This window comes from Dendrobium catenatum, unplaced genomic scaffold (genome assembly GCF_001605985.2).
Source record: "Dendrobium catenatum unplaced genomic scaffold, ASM160598v2 fragScaff_scaffold_1220, whole genome shotgun sequence".
NCBI lineage: Eukaryota > Viridiplantae > Streptophyta > Magnoliopsida > Asparagales > Orchidaceae > Dendrobium > Dendrobium catenatum.
The window spans coordinates 12,396,697-12,418,779 of record NW_021319682.1 but is presented as its reverse complement, the minus strand read 5'-3'; the positions used below and the strand labels follow the sequence as shown (position 1 = coordinate 12,418,779).

At 33.8% G+C, this 22,083-nt stretch overlaps 1 protein-coding gene across 5 annotated transcripts in view; it reads left to right on the top strand.

The window, feature by feature from the left end:
- The first annotated feature begins 1,146 nt into the window (after window positions 1–1,146).
- Window positions 1,147–22,083, top strand: part of LOC110092789 (39S ribosomal protein L45, mitochondrial) — a 30,171-nt gene continuing 9,234 nt past the window's right edge. The window contains exons 1-8 of one of the 5 annotated variants that reach the window (XM_028699096.1): window positions 1,147–1,230; window positions 1,302–1,385; window positions 1,491–1,531; window positions 1,613–1,674; window positions 1,796–1,870; window positions 7,096–7,178; window positions 8,652–8,703; window positions 15,293–15,385. In XM_028699096.1, the coding sequence (XP_028554929.1) occupies window positions 1,315–1,385; window positions 1,491–1,531; window positions 1,613–1,674; window positions 1,796–1,870; window positions 7,096–7,178; window positions 8,652–8,703; window positions 15,293–15,385 (477 nt within the window). In that variant the 5' untranslated portion in view covers window positions 1,147–1,230; window positions 1,302–1,314. Of the gene's footprint in view, window positions 1,386–1,490; window positions 1,532–1,612; window positions 1,675–1,795; window positions 1,871–7,095; window positions 7,179–8,651; window positions 8,704–15,292; window positions 15,386–22,083 lie in introns of all 5 variants that reach the window. The other 4 variants (XM_028699097.1, XR_003702261.1, XM_020817460.2 and 1 more) reach the window with 4 other exon arrangements.

The window sequence follows — 22,083 nt, the reverse complement described above, 5'->3', positions numbered from 1 at the left end:
TAATAGTTGAATTTGTTCTGTTATGTCTACTATGACCATTCTTGAATTTGCCATGTTATGTAGAACATTGAACAAACCTTATGCTGATGCAATATTCTAGCATTTCATAAATTTTTCTAATAATATCTTTTTAGAACTATGTTCAAACCTTGATTGCATAATAACAATTAATGGTTAATTATAGTCCAAAGAATTTTTGATCATTAATCAAACTTTTTTTCAAATAGATTCTCAATCTTCATTTGGAGCTTTTATTACGTCCGGTGTAAGGACGTAGAGGAACGTCCGGTTGGAGGTAAAATCCCGTTAAAAAACTCGGTATTTGCTTGGTATAACTAGGTATTATTTGATATTAACGAGGAATACCGCTCTTTGAAGACCAATACTGAGTAATACCGAGCTGCACAGAGAAATACCGAGTTGTACCGAGTTTTTCTAGGAAAAACTCGGTACAACTTTTGTATAACTCGATATTTTTCGGTTTAGCTCGGTATAACTCGGTATTGGGTCTTCAAATGATGGTATTCCTCGTTATTGTTTGGTATTGCTCGGGAATTGCTCGGTACAACTCGTTTTTTGGCGGGATTTGGCCTTCAACCGGACGTTCCTCTGCGTCCGGTCGGAGGACGTAATAATTGTTCCTTCATTTGGGATAACTTTTTACTGTTTTCTTAGAAAAAAAATTTCTAATTCAAAAAATTTTCATACTAAAAAGTTATTTTTAAAAACAATATGAACGTAGTCTCAAACAAAGTCTTACACCTCGTTTGAGACGGGTTTCTTGTTGCTTCTTAAAATAATTTTCTAGTTAAAAAATTTTAATTTTTATACTTAAAAACTACTTTAAGAAGTAATAAAAAAGCCGGCCCAAACACATTCTTAGGCTTCGTTTGGGACGACGTTCTTACTGCTTCTTAAAGCAGCTTTATAGTTCAAACATTTTAATTTTTATACTAAAAAATTGATTTAAGAAGCAGTAAGAAAGCCATTCCAAACGAAGCCTTTGTCTAATATTATTCAAATCAAATTTGGTCACAGTAAACTTAAAAAAGTAGAACGAAGATATTTTAATCCAAATAAAACTTTGAAAGTATATTTTTCGCATAAAAGGATTAACTTTTTTTATTTATTTCGATCATTAGGGGAAAATTTCACAGGTCAGATTTCTTTAACAATTGAGCATTAACTACAGAGGTTTTAAGCTCGAAATCCCGGCGAATTCGTCTGACTGCTAAACCAGCAAATTTCTTAAACCCTAATCCTCACCACCCGCTACGTTTTAAGACCATTTTCCATTCTCAGACTCAGTGATCCATGGCTCTAGCTCGGTTGCAGGGAATTCATCGCGTCAATCGAGCTTTCCATTCTGTTTCGGTTTCTCCATTGTACTCCCTTATATCATAAGCTGTTTGCATTTTTTCAATAAGTGAGAGCAATATATATGCAAATTCCCCTTTATTGATTACGCCCTCTAATTTATCTTTCTCCAGCTATGGAAGTTATTGGGGCCGTCTTAATGCGACAAGTGAAGGTATTTTCCAGTACGATTGAATGTATTTTCATTTCTATGTATTGCAAGGATTTCTTACTTTTACCTAGTTTTTTTTTTCAGGAATCACTCGCTCAACTAATATAGCTTGCTTTTACTCAGTTGATAACATGCTTGGTCAAAATGTGAGTGTTTTAGCGTGTTTAGATTGCAAGGGCATACTTTCAATGACTCTTTTCGAGCAGTTTTATGATTGAAAGTAGCAACATCATTTATCATATACTCGGTTTTATCGATTTCTACTAGGGCTCTGAATTCACAATCCAATTAGGTGGAACGAGGTGGATGTCAATGATGAAGGTTCCCCGTGGAGCACAACAGGTTAGCACATATTCCCATTTGAGGATTCTTCATTTCTGAGGGTTGTTTTTCTTTATGAAGAAAATAGAAACTTAGGTTCTGTTAGTTAATTTTTCATTAAAATGCACTGTTATATAGATTGCAATGTTGTTTGAATGTTTTTAATTTATTGAATTTTAGTTATTGTACTTGATAAGGAAGTATCGCCAGTATTGAGAATAATGCACTTGAATCTATCGCAGAGGAGAAAGAGGAATACATCACATAAATCAGCACAAATGTTGGTTATGTGATAATGGCAGGAATAAGTGTATTTTGAGAATATATTTTAATTATTAACATGACCATGTCTAAATTATCACATGGCCTAAATTATTTATAGTAGGAATTTATATTACTTATTATTCTAATATTTTCTCACTATCAAGGATATTCTTCTTTATTATGTATTTTTTATTATTCTTTTCTCTTGATTATATAGATAGGCACATATATGCTTGTACTAGAAAGACAAATGAGTAAATATGTAGTCCTTTCAATTCTCTCCCTTCTAATATAGTCTTAGAGCCATTGCCTAATATCCAACTAATCTTCTCTAAACACCTTCCTTCCTTACACTCCTTAACATTCTGATCTCCATTGGCCAGCTCTCACACTTTCACTTGACTGTGACCCTTTTGACTCTATTGGCTTCTCCTTCCATGAGATTTGATCTTCTTCTTAGACCACTGAGGCATTTGATTACCTTCTTTATTTCTCTTAGATTTGTATACCTCTATTATATACATATGTTCTATCGTGGTGACTTTACCAATGACCAATGCCTTTTCTCCTTACTATGTCTACCTCTTCGTTGATGCTTTCTATATATACCTCTATTATCTACATTTGTTCTCTAGTGGTGACTTCGGTAATGAACAATGCCTTTTCTCCTTACTATGTCTACCTCCTGGTTGATGCTTTCTATCTATAATCTTCATATACGTTCTCTATTGATACCTTTATCAACGTTGTTTATTGATACTTTTATTTAAGAATCTTAGTTATGTGTTCTCTAACACGAATCTCATTATTGACTGTGAGTCCAATTCATGCAATTTTCTTTTTCCTTGATTGGATGTGCTACTCTTGCAACACTTACAATCTCCACGTCTAACATCTTTTGCTGTTTCATCTTTGGTCACAACTATTTTCAAACTCAAGTAGTTATAATTCCATTGCCATCTTGATTTTGTCGAGGAGTGTAATGATATTTAAATTATTTAGAGTAGAAATTTATATTATTTATTATTATAATATTTCCTTATTATTGAGAATATGTTCCTTTATTGTTCCCTTCTCCTGGTTATATATGCTTGGTACAACAATGGAAATTGAGTGAAGATGTATTACTTTTCAATTCTCTCCCTTCTAACAACTAATTTTGTCAGGTAACAGGTATTAGGTTAAATATTGTTCTCTTTTTTAACCATTGGAGTGCTATTTACAATGATCAACGGTGGTTCCAAGTTCCAACACCTTATTAGTTATTTCTTTTGGCCAACAAGGTGATGGTTGGCTAACATCTATATAGCAACTATCTTTGGTTAATTGACATTTGAATATATTTTAGTGAAGTGTAAAAGCGAATATTTGTTATGAAGATAATGTTGTTCATCATATGTCAATGAATCAAATAGCCTTATAATAGAATACAAACTTTATTTTCTACTAGAGATAAGATGAAAGCTATAGTTGGTGAGTAAAACTTCAAGCCTACAACTACAACAACAACAACAACATCAATCGTTTATCCCACTGCGTGGAGTCGTCTACATAAATCTTTTTTCTCCATTGTGTCCTATTAAGAGTCAAATTTTCATTCTCTAATTATCATTTAAATCTACTAAAAAAAAGGTCATTTTTAATATTTTCTAACAAAGTCTTTTTAGGTCTACCTCTACCTTTCTTAAAATAGGCCAAACAAATCTAATACATCTACTCCCCTAATCGGCTCATCAAAATACTGACGTTTTATGTGGCCAAACCATCTAAGGCTAGTCCTCTCTAATCTTATTTTCCATTGGAGCTACTTCAACCTTTTCACATATATATTCATTTATCGTTTTGTCTATAAGAGTGAATCCAGTCATCCACTTGAGCATTTTCATCTCTCCAACACTTAACTTAGTTTTATGCTTCTCTTTTAATAGTCAATATTCTACGCTATAAAGCATTGTAGGTTTCATTACCATCTTATAGAATTTTCCCTTAAGTTTGAGGGGTACTTTCCTATCACACAACAAGCCCGATGCATTCCTCCTCTTCAACCATCAAACTTGAATTTTACTATCTCCTATTTTACCACTACTTTGAACAATAGACCCAAGAGATAAAAAATGTATGCTCTTATTAATGACTTGATTTCCCAAATTCACAATTCCCTCACTAGATCTATTATTACTAAAATTACACTCCATGTATTTAGTTTTATATCTGCTCATACGAAAACTATTAGACTCTAAGGTTGACCTTTATAATTCAAGTTTACCTTCAACTATCTCTCTTGTCTTATCAACAAGATAAATATCATCAACAAAAAGCATACACCAAGGTACATCCTTTTGCAAATGTCTAGTAAGAACGTCCATGACTAAAGCAAAAAGATATGGGCTTAAAGCTAGCATTGATGTAATCTAACTGAATTAGGAAAATACTTGGTCAAAACCACCTTGTTGTTTGATAATAGCTCTTGCATACCTATTCTTAATGACTTGAATATAAGCATTATTAACCCCTTTCTTTTCTAGAACTTTCCAGAGCACTTCTCTTCGAACTTTATCACAAGATTTCTCTTAATCAATAAATATCATCTGTAGATCCTCCTTATTCTCTCTATACTTCTCCATCAAACCTCTTAATAAATATATAGCTTCCATAGTAGACCTGCCCGGCATGAATCCAAATTGATTTTGAGAAACATTAGTATCACATCGTAACCTTACTCCAAAACTCTCCCATAGTTTAAAAGTACGACACATTAATTTAATTCCTCTATAATTCACAAACTTTTATGCATCACCTTTATTCTTAAAAATGAGAATCAACACACTCATTCTCCACCCATTTGACATCATTTTGGTCTTCAAAATAGTATTGAAAAGTTTCGTAAGCTAAGAAATTCCTTCATCTCCTAAGCATTTCCATACCTCAATTGGAATACAACTGAGAAAGACTTTAAACAATTTAGCTCACTGAATCTTTATATTGGAAAATAAGATAAGAGAAAATGCATAAAAAAACTATGACAATATGTTGTAATATCCCCATATTGAAGTATCAATTTGGGATGATCTCCATTCCATTGTAAAAAAGTGACCAGGAGCTAAGACGGTGAAAATTATTATTATTAATTCTTGTTATCTATTTTCTACTCCAGATGAGAAGAAAGTACTAGCTAGTGAGTAAAATATTAAAGCATTACAACTGATAAAAAATATTTTAAACATTTGCCTCAGTGAACGTCCATATAGCAAACACATTACAGGAATTATGTCAGAATATGACTACATGTGATATCTCCTTATGGGTATCTCCAATTTGGGAAACTATTTATCTCATCATAAAAAAGGTGGCATCGTGCGAAAGATAATGGAATTTTTTTTTTCTTTTGATTCTCACGCCATCATTATTCATTGACTGGTATTTAGAGTGGATGAAGTTTTGGCTAAAGGTCATCATTCAACCTAATCCAATTAACTACTGCTAGCATTGCCTGGAATTATTTCCATTGCTAATGTCTAATTAATTTGTTTCATCGAATGAGAATTATATAATAGTTAAAGAGATATAGCTCCGAGGCTAAAAAGATTTATCTTGTATTGGGAGTTATATCCTAAGCATGGTCTTGCAGAATTCACCTGAGTTATATTGTCAATTCATCACATCTTTCAAGTACTGACTTTGACAAAGAAAATAACATTTTTCTTGTTTACTAGGTTGAGAGAGAAAAACTGCACAGTTGTGGCCTTGTCTCCTAGATTTTTTTTATGTATTCAGTCATCATGTTTTGTAAACTCCATCATGATTATTGTGATAATTAGGGAATATTACTTAAAGCTTCAGCTCAAGAGGAACTTCTCACGCTGAGCTAGAATTGGTCTGTAATAGCTAGTTTGTTGCTTGCTTGACTTCCTTTTGGTTAAGCTGAAGATTGACCAACCATTACTTGGCTTGGATTGGAAACCTTTGCCTAGTATTCCCATGAATTTTGACATGGATCAGTTTTTATTTTTGGTGTAATTGATGGTGTTTTTGTCTCTATCTTTAATGTTAAGCGTTGTTTGTTATTTTAGTTTTATGATAGGAATCCGATCTCCACATAGCAAAAAAAAGAAGCACTAACAAAGATTAAATGCAGCAAAATCAGAGAGAAAGAAGAGATTTTGGGCTAATTTTATTGATATTGGCACAACAAACCAAGATACAAGTTAATCTACTATTGGAGAGGTAGATCAACTCTCCACAAGCCCTAGGCGTTGCTATGTAAAAACTCCAAAGAAAATTACCGTAAAATACAAAATCACATAATGAAAATAAAAAATGATCCTTTCTAATTTTTTCTCAAATTTGAATTTAAATTAGTCATCTTTCCCTAAATAAACCTTCCTAATTTTCTCCCAAATCTAGATTCAAATCTACCCTCTTTCCCTAAATAAACCTTTCTAATTCTCTCCCAAATTTGATTTTCTATGATAAGTAATTAAATATAAAATTAATCCTCTTGAGCCCCCCCCCCCTCTCCTTGCCCATTGCCGCCTACACTAGTGGGGCCCACATGAGTCTTCTGCCTGCTAGCTTGATCGGTCCCCCTTGTTAGGGCCGGGTTGATTGGTGTGACCAATTCAGCCAGTCCATCATTTTATTATCAATATTAATTTGATATATTGTAACTTTCTTTTTTCCAACTTTTATATTACCAAAAATTAAAGCTAGGGTTGTGAACACTAACTAATTTTCTCTCCTATGATCTCCTTTTTCCAAGAAAAGACTAAATGTAATAAGATGTACATTGGAAAATCAGTTTTACTTTAATTTCATGTTGCTATCCGGTCAAATGCCATAGGCATTATTTGATCTTTCTTTTCATCAATTTTGTGGTGTATGCACACATTCTATTTCGTTATATGAATTAGTATACTGTAAGTGTTTTTCGTTAAGCTGTTATGCTTTTTCTTTGAAAATTTTTGCTTTATGATTGCTTGCAGACATCACTAAAGGTGACCATGCTTAGTCCCGGTTTTGTTTATGAGCCATATGAACCCCGAAAACCAATTCCTTTCTGGAAAAGGTAAATCCACTAGCTATATCTTAGTTTAGTTTATTTTAAAACTAAAAAATGTCTTCATTTAGTAATGTATTATTGTATTGCTTTTCAAAAAACATCATAATTTTTATTAGAGTGGGAAACGCACATTGAAGACTGATACCCCACGAATCTAAGGATTCATGACATGGAGAATGCACCTGCAGTGCTACTTGTTTCGTTTGATGCATTGAAGTTTTTGATTCATCGAGTATCCAAACAACTATGATTCAAATGTTAATTTGCCTTTTTTGTGCATCCATGTGTATTTAGCAATGACTTTTTATTATTCGACACAATAAAAAGAAAGCCTAAAATTATCTGGCTTTTCATTTATGTGGTTAGATATATTTATTGGCCATATCTTCTACTCTATAAGCATACTCTGGATGCATTTTTTTCTTCCTATATTGTCACTTTGTTATTATTTAAAAATAAAGATGCTTTCCATTCTTTATTAATGCTGACAACAAGGTCATCCTTGAGAAATTAATACATGGTTGCCTTTTGCTTCCTACTGTAAATATGACATTCTCCAGGGGCAAGTTGTAGCTTGACTTTATGTCCTGAAATATATCACTGAAAATGAACTCTAGATATCATAAGCAAAACAGGGTTACTAGGTGCAAGTGCTGCTAAAGCTCATGTCCATATTTAAAATTTGTTTGAATGCTCCTACATATGCTTGAGCATACAAATTTCAAAACTTATTTCAATGTTGTGAATTTTCTGATGAAATACTGAAAAATTGTTAAGTAGGTAAATGTTAATTTCTGGATTCGATATAGAGCATTATAGTCATTTTAGAGTTGTGATTCTCTTTAGGAAGTTAAAAATTGTGCTCATGATGTGGTTTGCTAGGGATTGGAGATGAGTTAATGATAGTTGTTGGATTGGGCCCTCAGGGACTTGGTTGCAAGTGAGGTTCAAGTCAAGAGAGGAGGAAAGCTTGTCTTGTTTCCCTGAAAGGACTAGTTGGCTTTATAAAGTAGTTGGAACACTTAGCTTCATGGCTTACTTGAGCAATTTTGAAAGCTAATCAGTCAACAACAAGTTAGCATCATGGTAACACATGTGGTGACATGGCCCTCTTAGAAAATATTATGATTGCTAAGCCAATCTATGTAGTTAAATCAAATGCTTATGTATTTCTTATTAATCATTCAATTTTTTCTGTGGCAATTTTTTTTTATTCAAATGAGCATCATGTAGAGTTTAGTTTTGTGCGAAGTTCATTGGCTTTTTGATTGCTTTCATCATAACGCGGGATTTAAGAAATGATCGGCAAAAGGCAGGTGATCAACGTTTTGGTTTGGAAACTGATAATATCCATAACTTAAATTTGCACTACCTTTCCTTATTGCATTCTGCTTTCTGTTTATTAAAAATTATTTTAGGATAGCAGCAGCTGTGACTAACTCTCACTAGCTTACCTGTTTTTGAAATTTTATAATTTAGGTGGTTCACACCAAGTGGTTGGAGGAGAACTAAGGAAGATCTTATTTTGGAGGTATTTCCAATTTGGTATGCTAATTCGTTATTATGTCTTCCACAGTGCAGATTAGTTTATACTATATTTCTTTTCTCAAGATAACTTTTATTTATGAACATTTCTAAAACTTAAATTACATTATTTAGCTTTTGTTTGGAATAGCTTTAGGCCACTATTTTTTTCCTGCTTTGAAGGGATTTTTGTACTAAAAAGCTGCTTTACGAAGCAGTAAGACAGCCATCTCAAATGAAGCCTTAATGGAAAGGGCTATCAGAGCGCCACATTGTCACATAATTTAAATTCTTACTTTTTAAATAATACATTATATTAGATACACATTGCTAGAAGATTAAAAAAAACATGTTATCTAGGTTTGATATGTTTAAGAATTTGATCTATTATTAGAAAAAATGCATACATAGATGAGTTTATAAATTCTGAAATAAAAAATTGATGCTTCAAGACAACTGTATTTCTGATGGAAAAGCAGGGGAAACATCTCATTAAAAGAAAGAAAAATTATATAAAGAAAGTTAAATAAAAATAGGAATCAAACAAGAGAAAAAAGAAAATCAAACGGTCATCTAAAAAGATCTTGAGGCTTTTTTAGCAAGACTAGAATCTATCCAAAACTAAACTTGAGATAAAGTATTGAACGATATTTTTTTTATCTTTCTTGCTAGAGTTGGAAAATTTTCTACGGTTCTTTGAATCCAAATGTTCTAAGGAGTTGAGAGCAACACGATTTCCATGTCTTTTGCTTTCTATATGATAAAATAATCTCTATATGATGTGAAAGACTAAAAAAAGTGGTGGAAGCATTAAGCCTCCTAAAAAGAGAGAGAACACTTCCCAATGCATAAACTATTGAGAAAAAAGAAGAACAGAATGGTCCTTCAGTATAGAATTACACAAGATTGTCAATAGAGATTTTGATACCCAAATGAGAGAATTTTTTATAGGAATCTTTCCCAAAAATGCAATCCATCCGAAGAAAGCAAACTTCAAAGGTACCAAAGCCTCCCAAATCCATTTATATTAAGTGATAATACTACCGTGCTTAGGGAGTGCATTGTATGATAACAACAGCTTTGCAGAGTTCTTATTTGTTTGTAGCCATATTTGATTTAGTTCACAATGGATGTAAGAGGTAATCTTACCTTGATGAAATAGAATTTATCCCTTTTCAATGAAGATGCTGCTGGAAGGAGAAAAAGATTTTTCACCAAACAATCCGAATTCCAAGCCATGTTGAAAAGATGAGGATAAAGCTTTGCCAATGACATACTATGAATTTAAGAATATTTCCAAAATCTAACTTTTTCATTGTTATTGATGTTTTAGTAGATGAGAAAAAAGTAAACCTAGAAGCTTTTCTTATATTGTTTATAAAATGTGAACCATCGTGAAAGTCAATAGTTATATTATAAAAATACTTGCAGTGGATAATATTTTAGATATGGAATTAGGGTCATGTGGAGTAGTTTTTAAGACAGTTGTTATTGTGTACGTCTTTAGTACCAAGCTCCTTAATTTTTTTTGGGAATACAAATGTTTCTTCAACTGACTAAGCAGAAATTCCTGTCATCCTCATTACCTTTCCTTAAGAAACTTCTTATAATTTTCAATTTTTTAGTGGCCCAATTTGAAATCTAAAAGAACGATAAAAATATGAAGGTATATATGTTAAAACTTTGTTTATGAGGATAATTATTCTACCTTTAAATTTCCTTTTCAATGAGCAAATTTTCTTGGGATTTTATTCATTATTGAATTCCAAAGACCTTTCTGCGTGGCTTTAGAGCATAAAGGAATACTCATATATTTGAAATGAAGTCTAATAAGAGAGCAACCAATAATATTTGCAATAGAGATGTCTTTTTCATAAAAATCACCAAAATAAACCAATGAATATCTAGAAAAGTTGATTTTGAGCCAAAAAATATTTTGAAAAAAGAGTAGTATATTTTTGAGAGTCCAAACCTGAGTGCAATCAACACCACAAAAAGGATAGTATTATCAACAAATTGAATACTAGCAATGCCCATAATACTTTTCTATCAATTAATGCCCTTTATCCAACCATCCCTTGCAGCAACTTTATGCATTTCATGAAGCATATCACCAATAATAATAAAAATAAGGGGGGAGAAGGATCATGTTGCTTTTATCCTTGAAACATTGAAAATTTTTATTAAGATTTATGTTAACAATGACTTGAAAGTTTGCATGTAGCAAGGCTTCTCGAACCTAGTGGTTGAACTTATGAGGGAAAAATCTTCCTTTCAAAGCATAAATAATGAAATCCCAATTGCAACAATTATGGACCTTTTCATAGTAAACTTTGAAAATGAAAGAATCCATTTTCATCGTTAGAATAGGGAAACTTGACTTTATATGACTTATAATAGCCATAATTGATTAAATCTCCCCGTTATTTCATTATGTGGAGAAATATACAAGAAAATTCAATTTGGACCAAAATGCCTCTCTTGTATTTACGAATGCTTATTGGAGTCCATTAAAACTTAACTTTTTTGCAAGCAAAGATTGAGCAATGTTCGAACTAAATTTTGAATAAAATAAAATAAAAAAGCTTAAGATTTTAGCATGTTTAAACAAAGTTCGAGCAAGCTATGAACAATGTTAGAATGAGATTCAAATAAAATTCGAGCAAAGCATGCCCAAGATTCAAACATGTTAAAAAAAGATTGAAAGAAGTTGAGATATTAATCGAAGATTGTTTTTATTGTATATCTATAGAATTGAATGAATAGAAAAACAAAATAGTTTAATATTCATCCTTTATAGAATTAAATGAATAAAGAAAGTAAATTAAATGTACTTTATTTTCTTGCTATCTACCTGTGGGCTTTTGGATCTATGTTGTTGAAAAATAATATCAAATTATGATGGCCTTAGTAAAATGATATTCGATCATGCGTAACTTCCACAAGTGCACCATATCCTTATTTAACTCTTTTAGAGTCCTCTCCTGTGATAGCCTGCATCATGCGTATTCAAAGAATGCTTGTTGTATTCAATGAAGACAAGTATCTCGATAAAAAAATAACACTATGCTTATCATTGTTGAGTAGAACACTATTTACAAGATAATGTAAACCTAGCTTTCATACATCATTTCTCTCAGTGCACAACATGAACGCTTTCTTCTTGTCTATACTCCTGTCTCTATTCAATTAGTTATTGTCAAAATCTCAGTCATCCCTTAGCATTTGATCTCACGGTCAGGATGAGAATCCGTGGGAGGCTCACTTGGATCACACCAATATCCTTCTATATTTGGGTAGCTGAATTAGGAAGGATTATATTGAGGCATTTATGTATCAATTAGAAGTTATTTATTTCTTTATTAAGTCATCTTGTATAGATCTATAAATAGGGATAATTTTGTATAATAAGCAGAAGGTATTTTTACCTTTCTCAAATCCTATGAATTGTAACATGGTATCAGAGCCAACGGCCTTAATTGCCGTCGAAGAATGATCTTAGATCGTCGGAAGAGGAAGAGGAAAAAAGCCCGAAGCATCTGAGGCTTGATCGCTGCCAACTCCGTGTATGCCGAAGACGGAAGCTGAGACGGAGTCGAAGCTCCGATCCAAACTTCCGATCAGATAGGAAGGACAAGTCGTCAAAGAAGCGTATCCACGAAGGAGCTGACGAAGCCATGCTGGACCCAGAAGCTCGAAGCCTGAAGCCGAATGAAACCGGACGGGCCGAGCAAACTGTGACGAAGTCGAAGGAATGAAGGAAGCGGCGGGGCCTTGCGGGACGGACGGGCCGAGCAAACCTCCTGTGAGATGGAGCCAAAGGAAGGAAACATCAAAGCCTCTAGACGCAGGAAGGAGCCGCTCGGAGGAAGACACTAGCTTGGATGTCAGAAGGTAGGAAGAATCCAGGAGACGAAGTCACCCAAGAGAATCGCAAGATGAATTGATCCCGTCTGGAAGAATCGACTGCAAGAGCCGAGCTCTGCGGGCGACCAAGACGAAGCCCTTGCGGACGAAGCTTGCGAACGAGTCCCAAGATGGACTCGGAGCTTGCGGAAGAAGTGGCTGAAGCAAAGCCGCACCGACGAAGCTGCACCGACGCTCGGAAGAAGCTGTTTGCAGACGCTTGATTTGATCAGAAGCTCCTTCTGATTATACTGTTCCGCTCAGATCCATAGAGATGCCCTCTCGATTATCTTAGATGGGCCGACAACAAGAAGAAGTCTTAAATCAGATTTGAGACATGATTAAGACCTGATATCAGTCTTTATTGCTGATATAATCAAATCAGCCTTTATTGCTGACATAATCAAATCAGCCTTTATTGCTGAGCAAATCAGCCTTTATTGCTGATACAAGCAAATCAGTCTTTATGGTTGATCAAATCAACTTTTATTGCTACTATAAATACAGCCTTCATTGCTGGAAACTGAGGAATACAAGTTCCCACAACCGGCCTTAATTGTCGGAATTTTGAGGATAGTTTTCCATCATCGGCCTTCATTGCCGGCTTTCTCTAGTGGTTGATATCCTATTCATAACGAATGCAGCTCTACCTCTGAACGAGTAATTGCAAGCTGGTCTCCAGCTTGAGGGGGAGTGTCAAAATCTCAGTCATCCCTTAGCATTTGATCCCACGGTCAGGATGAGAATCTGTGGGAGGCTCACTTGGATCACACCAATATCCTTCTATATTTGGGTAGCTGAATTAGGAAGGATTATATTGAGGCATTTATGTATCAATTAGAAGTTATTTATTTCTTTATTAAGACATCTTGTATAGATCTATAAATAGGGATAATTTTGTATAATAAGCAGAAGGTATTTTTACCTTTCTCAAATCCTATGAATTGTAACAGTTATCAATAAGCCTAATGCTTTGGTTCATCTCCTTGAATTCCTCTTGAGATGAAAATTCTCCAAATCCTAAGCCAATGATTAGTGCAAATTCAATTACTTCAAAATCCAAATTTTATGCTCCTATTCCTCATTCACCTCATTGTTGACCACTCTTAACAATAGCTGATGAATCAGTGCTTCATAGAATTGCAGAGAAGAGCTTTGAAAAGCTACTTAAAGGGGGATTTCTTAGCCCTTTTTATAAGGTCGAATGCCTTAAATTGCCTAACAATTTCATGCATTACACCTAAGCTTTGTATGCTACCAAAGTAGTGAATTCCTCTCAACGGATATAATTAAAGTGATCATTTGTATACATACAAAATATGTCAGATGAATCAAGTCCTTATAAAATAATAATGACAAAAAAAGATCAATCATGTTTGAACGTTGAACTTTTTTTATCCATGTTTGGACCTTATTAAAGCATGGATGTAATAATACTTGAATCATATTCGAACCATTTTCAGGCATGTTTAAACCACATTGGAACTTAGGGCTTTGTTCTAACCATACTCGAACCTTGTTCGAACTTTGAAGAAGGTTCGAGCAAGGTTTGAACGAGTTTGAGTATGTTTTGAACATAATTCAAACATGGTTGTACATATTTTAGGATGTCTATTGAGGTTTATGGTTAATGGTTTAGTGTGCAAACATGATTTGAAACCCCTATTATAAGTTTGCGCCTTGTTAATTTTTGTACTTGGGGTTATCCTCTAGTTTGTTTCCTATTATAATCTGTAACTGCTGGCGATGAATGCATTGAAATCTAAATAACTAAAAGTATAATATCACTAACTTTAAACAGATAATGGTTGGAAAGTCGAGGCCATTTCTTTTAAGCCTTATGCTAACCGTTCACATGAGCCCTGAGATTGCCTGAGAAAGAGACAATGTGAGAAGAGGGACATTCGATCATCTCCTTATTCGATAGTTTGCATTAGTTTTCTCTCAAAGGATATGACTCATTTTAATATTGTCGTGATATTTTGATCCAAAATGAATTTTAGGGTATATTTCTTCCAATAATGAATTAATAGGGATATTTGGCCAACTGAGACTATTATGGATCATACAAAGTCAAATTTCTTTTTAAATATAATGAAGTTTGATTTTAGCCAATCATAATTATTAACCAACAGACTTATTGTTTGCCTAAATAATTAGATTGACAACACACTTAGTATTTTTATTGCATTTGACAATCATTCAAATTAGGCGATTTTCAAATCTCACACTGCGCCTAGTTGTGATTCTTGCCTATCGCTACAATTGCTGTCTGCCATCACCTACTTCTAAATGCATTTGAAATGAATCATAATAAAAGAAAAATTCAATGCATTTGATTTGCATGCAATCAAGCAACTATATTTTAAATACATGCATTTCATTTACTCTACTTTTCTAAAATGCATGCATTTAAAAATTTTCAACCAAACAACTCCTTAGGCTTTGTAGGTTTCAAAATTACTCTTCTCCCATTATTATTTAAAGTATGTGTATTACTTTGAAAGAGCAAGCGCCTAATATTGATCTGGTAGTTTCCTTGCTCAAATCTCTTACCTTTGAACTTATTTCTTGGGTTAGTTGTTTGCTTTTACCTTCATGATTATTCAGTGTTGCAATCAGCATTCTCTTATCCAAATTCATGACTCTTTTTCAGAAACAAATTATGACTTTCTGAAGTGCTATTGCAGATGAAAACTGCATATGCCATTGCAACGCTCAGGAAGAAAAAGGGGTATTCAAAAAAGCTGTTTTACCAAAATGCAGTGACATTATATAAGGAGGTGTGAATTTCGCTCTCTCTTTATCGTATTGTTAGTGCATTAGTGTATTAACTTTACTTTTTCTTAATGCACTACAAAGCTAAACTCTGTTAGAATATTGCCATATTTTTCTCATGATTCTGCTACTTAACTTTTTTTTACAATTCCACACTTTAATCATGAAACCTTAAAAAAAGAAGGTAGCCTTGGTTAGGACTTGAAACTGTAGCATTATTTTTAAAATGGCCGGTAGTGCTTAAAAAAAAAACTAGGTCAAAGAAAAATTAGACTAAATTTTGTGCAAAAAGATTTGTATAAATTAGAGTTAACATGAATTAATAGAGGAAGGACTTACAAAGCTGATCCCAAATTGTTGGGATAATGCTTATTGTGATGATGGTGTTGATTTTATTAAACTGCAAAATCAGTACTTTATTCTTTACATGAGTTGTGATTCTTCCTAATTGTATACTCTTAGCATGCCTTACTACTGAATGTATTGCTTTCAAAGTGTTGATGACGCTTGTACGGAACTGATTTAACAAAGTTCACTATGCTGCTGAGCAGTGCTCAACCTGTGATCATTATGTTTGATCAACTCGATAATGTGATAATCATTATGATTGCCAATTTAATTCTTGTTGGTCAAATATACCTGTTTTATATTTATTGCCAGCAGTCTTCTGAGAAAGGTTTGCTGTTCTTTCTTTTTCATTTATGGAACATCCTAATTTAATGACTTATTGATTATAAAAAGGTTAGAGTTCGTACATTTTTATATTCTAATGATGCAAGACGACCTAATTGATAATAACATGATTGCAAATATCTAAGAACTTTAACAAGAAATTTGAAAATAAATAAAATTAGAGTGCAAATAAATTAATTTATGCAAATCATAATACCTACATATCATTTTTTGACTAAAATTATAAGCACTAAACTAGACTATAATAAATTATGTAGAAAAAATATTAGAAGAAATGAATAACTGAAGCAAGAAAAAACGAAGTCTGACACCTGGACAGGAGATGGTTTTCTTGAGATTAGTTAGTTGCACTTGTACGGCACTCGAATGAATTACATATCCAATTTGTACTAAAAAGATTGAAAATTAGTGCGGGGAAATAAAATCACACATATTCGATGTACTCCTATTTTTGTGATTGAATATTACATTGGGAATAACATATAATCTTGAAAGATAAAAAATGATATTTTACAATGAATTTGAAAAAAAATTACTTTGAAAATTTTTCATTCTCATAATCAAACACAACAAGGAGAATAATATATTGTTTTGAAAGATAGATATGATGTTCTACAATGTGTTTGAAGATGAGAATGGAGTTTTGAAAATTCGTTATTTCTATAATGAAATACAGTTGAGAGAATAGCATGTTATCCAAAAAATGAACATGATATTTTACAAAGGTATTTGAATACAAAATTGTATTTTGAAAAATTATTTACGTTTCCAAAGTTCTTTCTCCAACCTTTTGGGAATAAAATAAGATTTATTTTAATCTAGAGTTACTCATTCCTTATAAAGGTAATCTCTTATGATTAATTACATCCCAAGTAGGTGAATCTCATAAGAATACTCTCGATTAAAAAAATGACTAATATTTTCTTAATCTCAAAGTTTAAAACAAAGATTTGGAAATTTTACTTGAAATTATTTCAAAGTTGAATAGTCCTTTCTGGAGGCCAAAGGATAAAGACTAGAGAGCACTAGATTCTGAGGATCTCAAGAGGCACAGATCTCAAAACTACCTTAATCTATCATATGGTTAGACCTTACATTTTTGATATTGAATTTTATTTTTATTTAACTTGACATTTATTTGATAGCTGAGATTATTGATGAGGACATCGAAGATCAACGGCTACGATCGTGTCTATTTATCTTGATGTATTTGATTTGTTATTTGTACTTTTCCTTTTCTACCCTCACTTGAGGGCTTTGCCTTATGTTTGCCCTAGGAGCAATAGTGTCTTTTATTTTTCTTCATGTATTTGGTTATTTAAGCCTTCCCCTTCCTCTTGGAAAGGATGATGATTATTGTTAATGAAAATTTTGGTTTTGGATCTCTTTGTGAGTTCTAGAGTTCTCTTTGTGAGTTCTCGCGTGAGGAAAGCCCAGGAGAGGCTCAAAGCAATACCCAACAGCTCCTTGGTGGAGCTCTTGGTTTTCTACCCCATATCTCTTCTTCTCCTCAACTGTTTTCCCCCCCCACCCGCCGGCACACTTGGCCCCAAAGCCACCGGCCACCTCCACTCACCGCCGGCCTCCAGCGGCCAGCGCCCAGACGTCAGCCTCCAGTCATCGGCGACCAAGCAGCCACCACCCGCCAACCCTCCACCCGCCTCCCTTGGTGCCGTTTCCCCCCCTTTCCCCCCCTCTAGCTGCTGGCTGCTGGCCTCCCTTCATGGGGTTTGAATTTTGAAATCTCCCATGAGACATAATTGACTTTCCTTAATTAGATCCTTGATTTTGGCAATTTTCTTAATTGTGTTTCAAGCCAGATTTGAAATTCAAATCAATTCTCTTGATTGCCATGCATTAAGAAACTTCCCTAAATTGAAACCTGAAGTTCCGTTCAGATTTTTGATTAAAATCTGTCATTAATTGAGGGCCCCATTTCATTCATTACCAAGCCCCTCTCTCTCTTCTTATGGCCGGCCACCTCACCCCCATTGCTTCTCTCTCTAATTGCCACCTCACCGCCTCTTAATTACCTCCCAAAAACCTCCCCTCTCAAACGTAATTTCAGCTTTTATTCCAGATTTTAAATTCTGAGATTGGAAATCAAGATTATTCCCACTCAGATTTCCTCTCCTCCTTTGCTTCACGTGGCTTGTTTTCCATAAGTCTTGCTGCTAAGTTTTTCCTCCCTAAAATGAGAGTTGGAATTCCTCTCAGATTTTTTGAGAGAAGAAAATCTGAAACATTTCAGATTCCTCCAAAGAATTACTTCAGCTTCGTAGAAGAATTTGAAAAAACGGGAAGTCTCCTCAGATTTTGGTTCCAAAAATCTGAAATTCCTTTTTCTGGATTTTGGTGAGCCTGAAATCTTCCCACCGGGATTGCTGTCCAGTAGTTCAGAGAATTGACATCTTCCTTGTTGCTGCTTCACCTGCAACCCGTGATTTAGAAGATTCGGAACGTTTACTTGCCCCTCTTCCCGGGTGTTCCTTAGTGCGAGGAGGTTCGTGGTTGCTGTCCACTTCGTTCCCAACTTTCAAAGAACCTTGCCAGAGTGTGTATCCCTCTTGTCTTTGGGTAACTTCGACACCCGACTCTCTATCTTCATAGTTACATCCTTGAATGTGAATTTATTATCTTAATGAAGATCATATTAATGCTTCTCCGCTAAAGCCTAGTAATTAGAAGAGTTGTGTGAGGGATCTTTCATAGACTAATCTTATTGTTAGTATTGGAATCAATTGTTGGAACGATTCATGTATGCAATGTTGGATTAAGCTGGCTATCTTTTGAACTTAACTTCTATGCATGTGAGATAACCTAAGCTAGGTACCACTTTAATATTTAACTTATCGTTCAATTCCGCATAAGATCTTGCTTATTATTGCCTCTAAATCTAAACGTGCAAACTTCTTTAAGCAAATCACTTTCACATGGATTGTTTCACATCAATAATATTTCTAGATGGTGATGACTTATGATTTAAGGTCTATCTCAGAACCTAGAACTTAGGTAAAACATTGAATAGTGGAACGAACATAGTCTAACAAAATATAGGAATAGTGAGGTGGGATTTGTTCTTTTGAAACTTTTAGGAGATTCAAGAGAATTACAACGACACAATTTACACTGTATAAATCTGTCTAGTAGTAGAACTTGACATTAAAGATCCACCTAAATGTTTTAAGAAATCATATTTTTGATCTTTAGAAAATGCAGGATGGTTGGTCTTAGTATTTAATTCTTGGGAAATTGGGACTAAACATGTAAGAAACCATCCTAATTATCCCCAAATAAGTGCTGTGGTTATGCACTTAAGAATTAAATGTAATTAATTTTGATTTTTTTCAAATTTTTTTACCCTATAAAATGATTGAAAAAAATAATTTAGTTTTCATACTAGTTGGAACATTGCAAGTCAAATGATTTTGAACTTTTTAAAAAGGCTTAGAAAAATGTATTTTTCCTAAAGATTACATTTCTGTAGACAAAAATAGGTTAGGTGATTTATTCAACACACAGATTGGGAGGCGCCTAAACAAGTAATTATCAAAGATGCTATGGATCCTAGAGGAACCCAGTTTACATTCTTCAACCGTGATATTTTCTATATTATTTAAATCTAAATTTGATTATTAGCTATACAAGTTTTTAATTTTCCTAAGAGCTTAGCGGAATCACAAAAATCACATGCAAGGATAAACTTGGAAAAACATGCATTTTCTAAAGCATAATCAATGTAAAACACAATATTCATGCAACCACCCTTAAAATCATGTAAAAAAATAAACTACAACTCTGCATGCACCCAACACTTCGCTTAAAGAGGCGGTATTGGCAGTGTCAGACCGTGTTTTGAATACGGACATGCGTCCGCATTGCTATGACACGTGCTTCCAAACATGACATTGGAAGTTGTCCCGCAATTTATAAAAAATTAAAAATTTAAAATCGACATGCGTGTCGGACCGTGTGTCCGATTATTAAATAATAAAAAGCTAATGTACAATGCTCGGGTACCGTAGGTATCGCTAGTACATGCTCGTTATCGCTAGGGTATTGCCTAGGTGATGTTCGGTAAGCTCAGTACCGCTAGGATTATCGGCTTGTTAATGCTCGGGTACTCGGGTTTTTCCATAAAACAATCTTACAACTTTAAAAAAGCAGGTGAACCCCGACAGGGGGGCGCCCCCTTGGACCCCCAGCAGACTGATATATTATTGTATTCATTTTGTCTTATTATTGGATATTTTTGATTTCACTTCATATCAATTTAACTTGATTATATTCCTAAGTATGGATTGGTTTGTTACATCTTATCTAGATAAAACAATAAATAATCAGATATAAATGAAATTATTAATTTTTATGTTGAAGGATAGACATTTTGTACTAAACATCTTTTATGTTATAAGCTAAACAAGTTATCATGAAATTTGTTTTTATTGCTGTCTTTCTAATATAATGTCAATTAATTTCTATATATTATATTAAAAAATTATTATGCCGTGTCCACGCCGCACCCGTGTACTATATTTTTTAAAAAATGCCGTATCCCGTGTCCGTGTCGTGTCTGTTCGTGTCGTGTCGTGTCCGTGTTGCCGTGTCCGTGTCGGTGCATCATAGACTACAACATCAAGACTTTATCCCACTACGTGGGGCCGACTGCATGAATCCTTTTTCTTCATTATGTCCTATTAAGAGTCAAATTCTCATTTACATCTAATAAAGAAATGTCATTTTTTAATATTTTCTAACCAAGTTTTTTTAGGTCTACCTCTACCTTTCTTAACATAGGTCAAATCTAATGCATCTACTCTCCTAATTGGGTCATCAGAAGGCCGAAATTTTACATGATCAAACCATCTAAGGCAACTTTCTCTAATCTTATCCGTCACTGGAACTACTCCAACCTTTTCACGAATATACTTGTTTTGTATCATGTCTTTAAGAATAAATCCACTCATCCACCTGAGCATCCTCATCTTAATAACACTTAACTTATATTATGCTTCTCTTTTAATGGCCAACATTCTGCGCCATAAAGCATTGCAGGGCTCACCACCATCTTATAAAAATTTTCCTTAAGTTTGAGTGGTACTTTTCTATCACACAACAAACCCGAAGCATTCCTCCACTTCAACCATCCAACTTGAATTCTACTAATAATATCCCCATCTATTTCACCATCATTCTGAATATTATACCCCGGATATCTAAAACGAGTGCACTTATTAATAACTTGATCGCTCAAAGTCACAAACCCCCTTCAGATCTATTACTACTAAAATTACGCTCCATCTATTCGGTTTTAGACCAACTCAAACGAAAACCTGTAGACTCTAAGGTTGACCTCCATAATTTGTGTTTACCTTCAACTCGCTCTCTAGTCAACTCGCTCTCTAGTCTTATCAACAAGAAGAATATCATTAGCAAAAGCATAAACCAAGGTACATTCTCTTGCAAATGTCTAGTGAGAACATCCATGATTAAAGCAAAATGATTAGGGCTTAAGGCTGATGTAATCCAACTGAAATAGGAAATTACTTGGTCAAACCACCTTGTGTTTGAACACAAGTAACAACTCCTGCATATATATCTCTAATGACTTGAATATAAGCATTATTAACCCCTTTGTTTTCTAGAACTCTCCATAACACTTCTCTTGGAACCTTATCATATGCTTTCTCTAAATTAATAAATATCATATGTAGATCATCCTTAGTCTCTCTAAACTTCTCCATAGAATCTCTCAATAAATGAATAGCTTCCGTAGTAGACCTACTCGACATGAATCCAAATTGATTTTGAGAAACATAAGTATCATGTCGTAACCTATGCTCCATAACTCCCCAAATTTTATAAGTCATTGCGACCACATCAACTTAATTCTATCTATAATCGCCAATTATGTCATCACCTATTCTAAAATTTTAGGAAATTAATCACACTCTTATTTTTCCATTCATATGGGCATTTATTTTTTAATTAGTCATCAAAATAATATTAA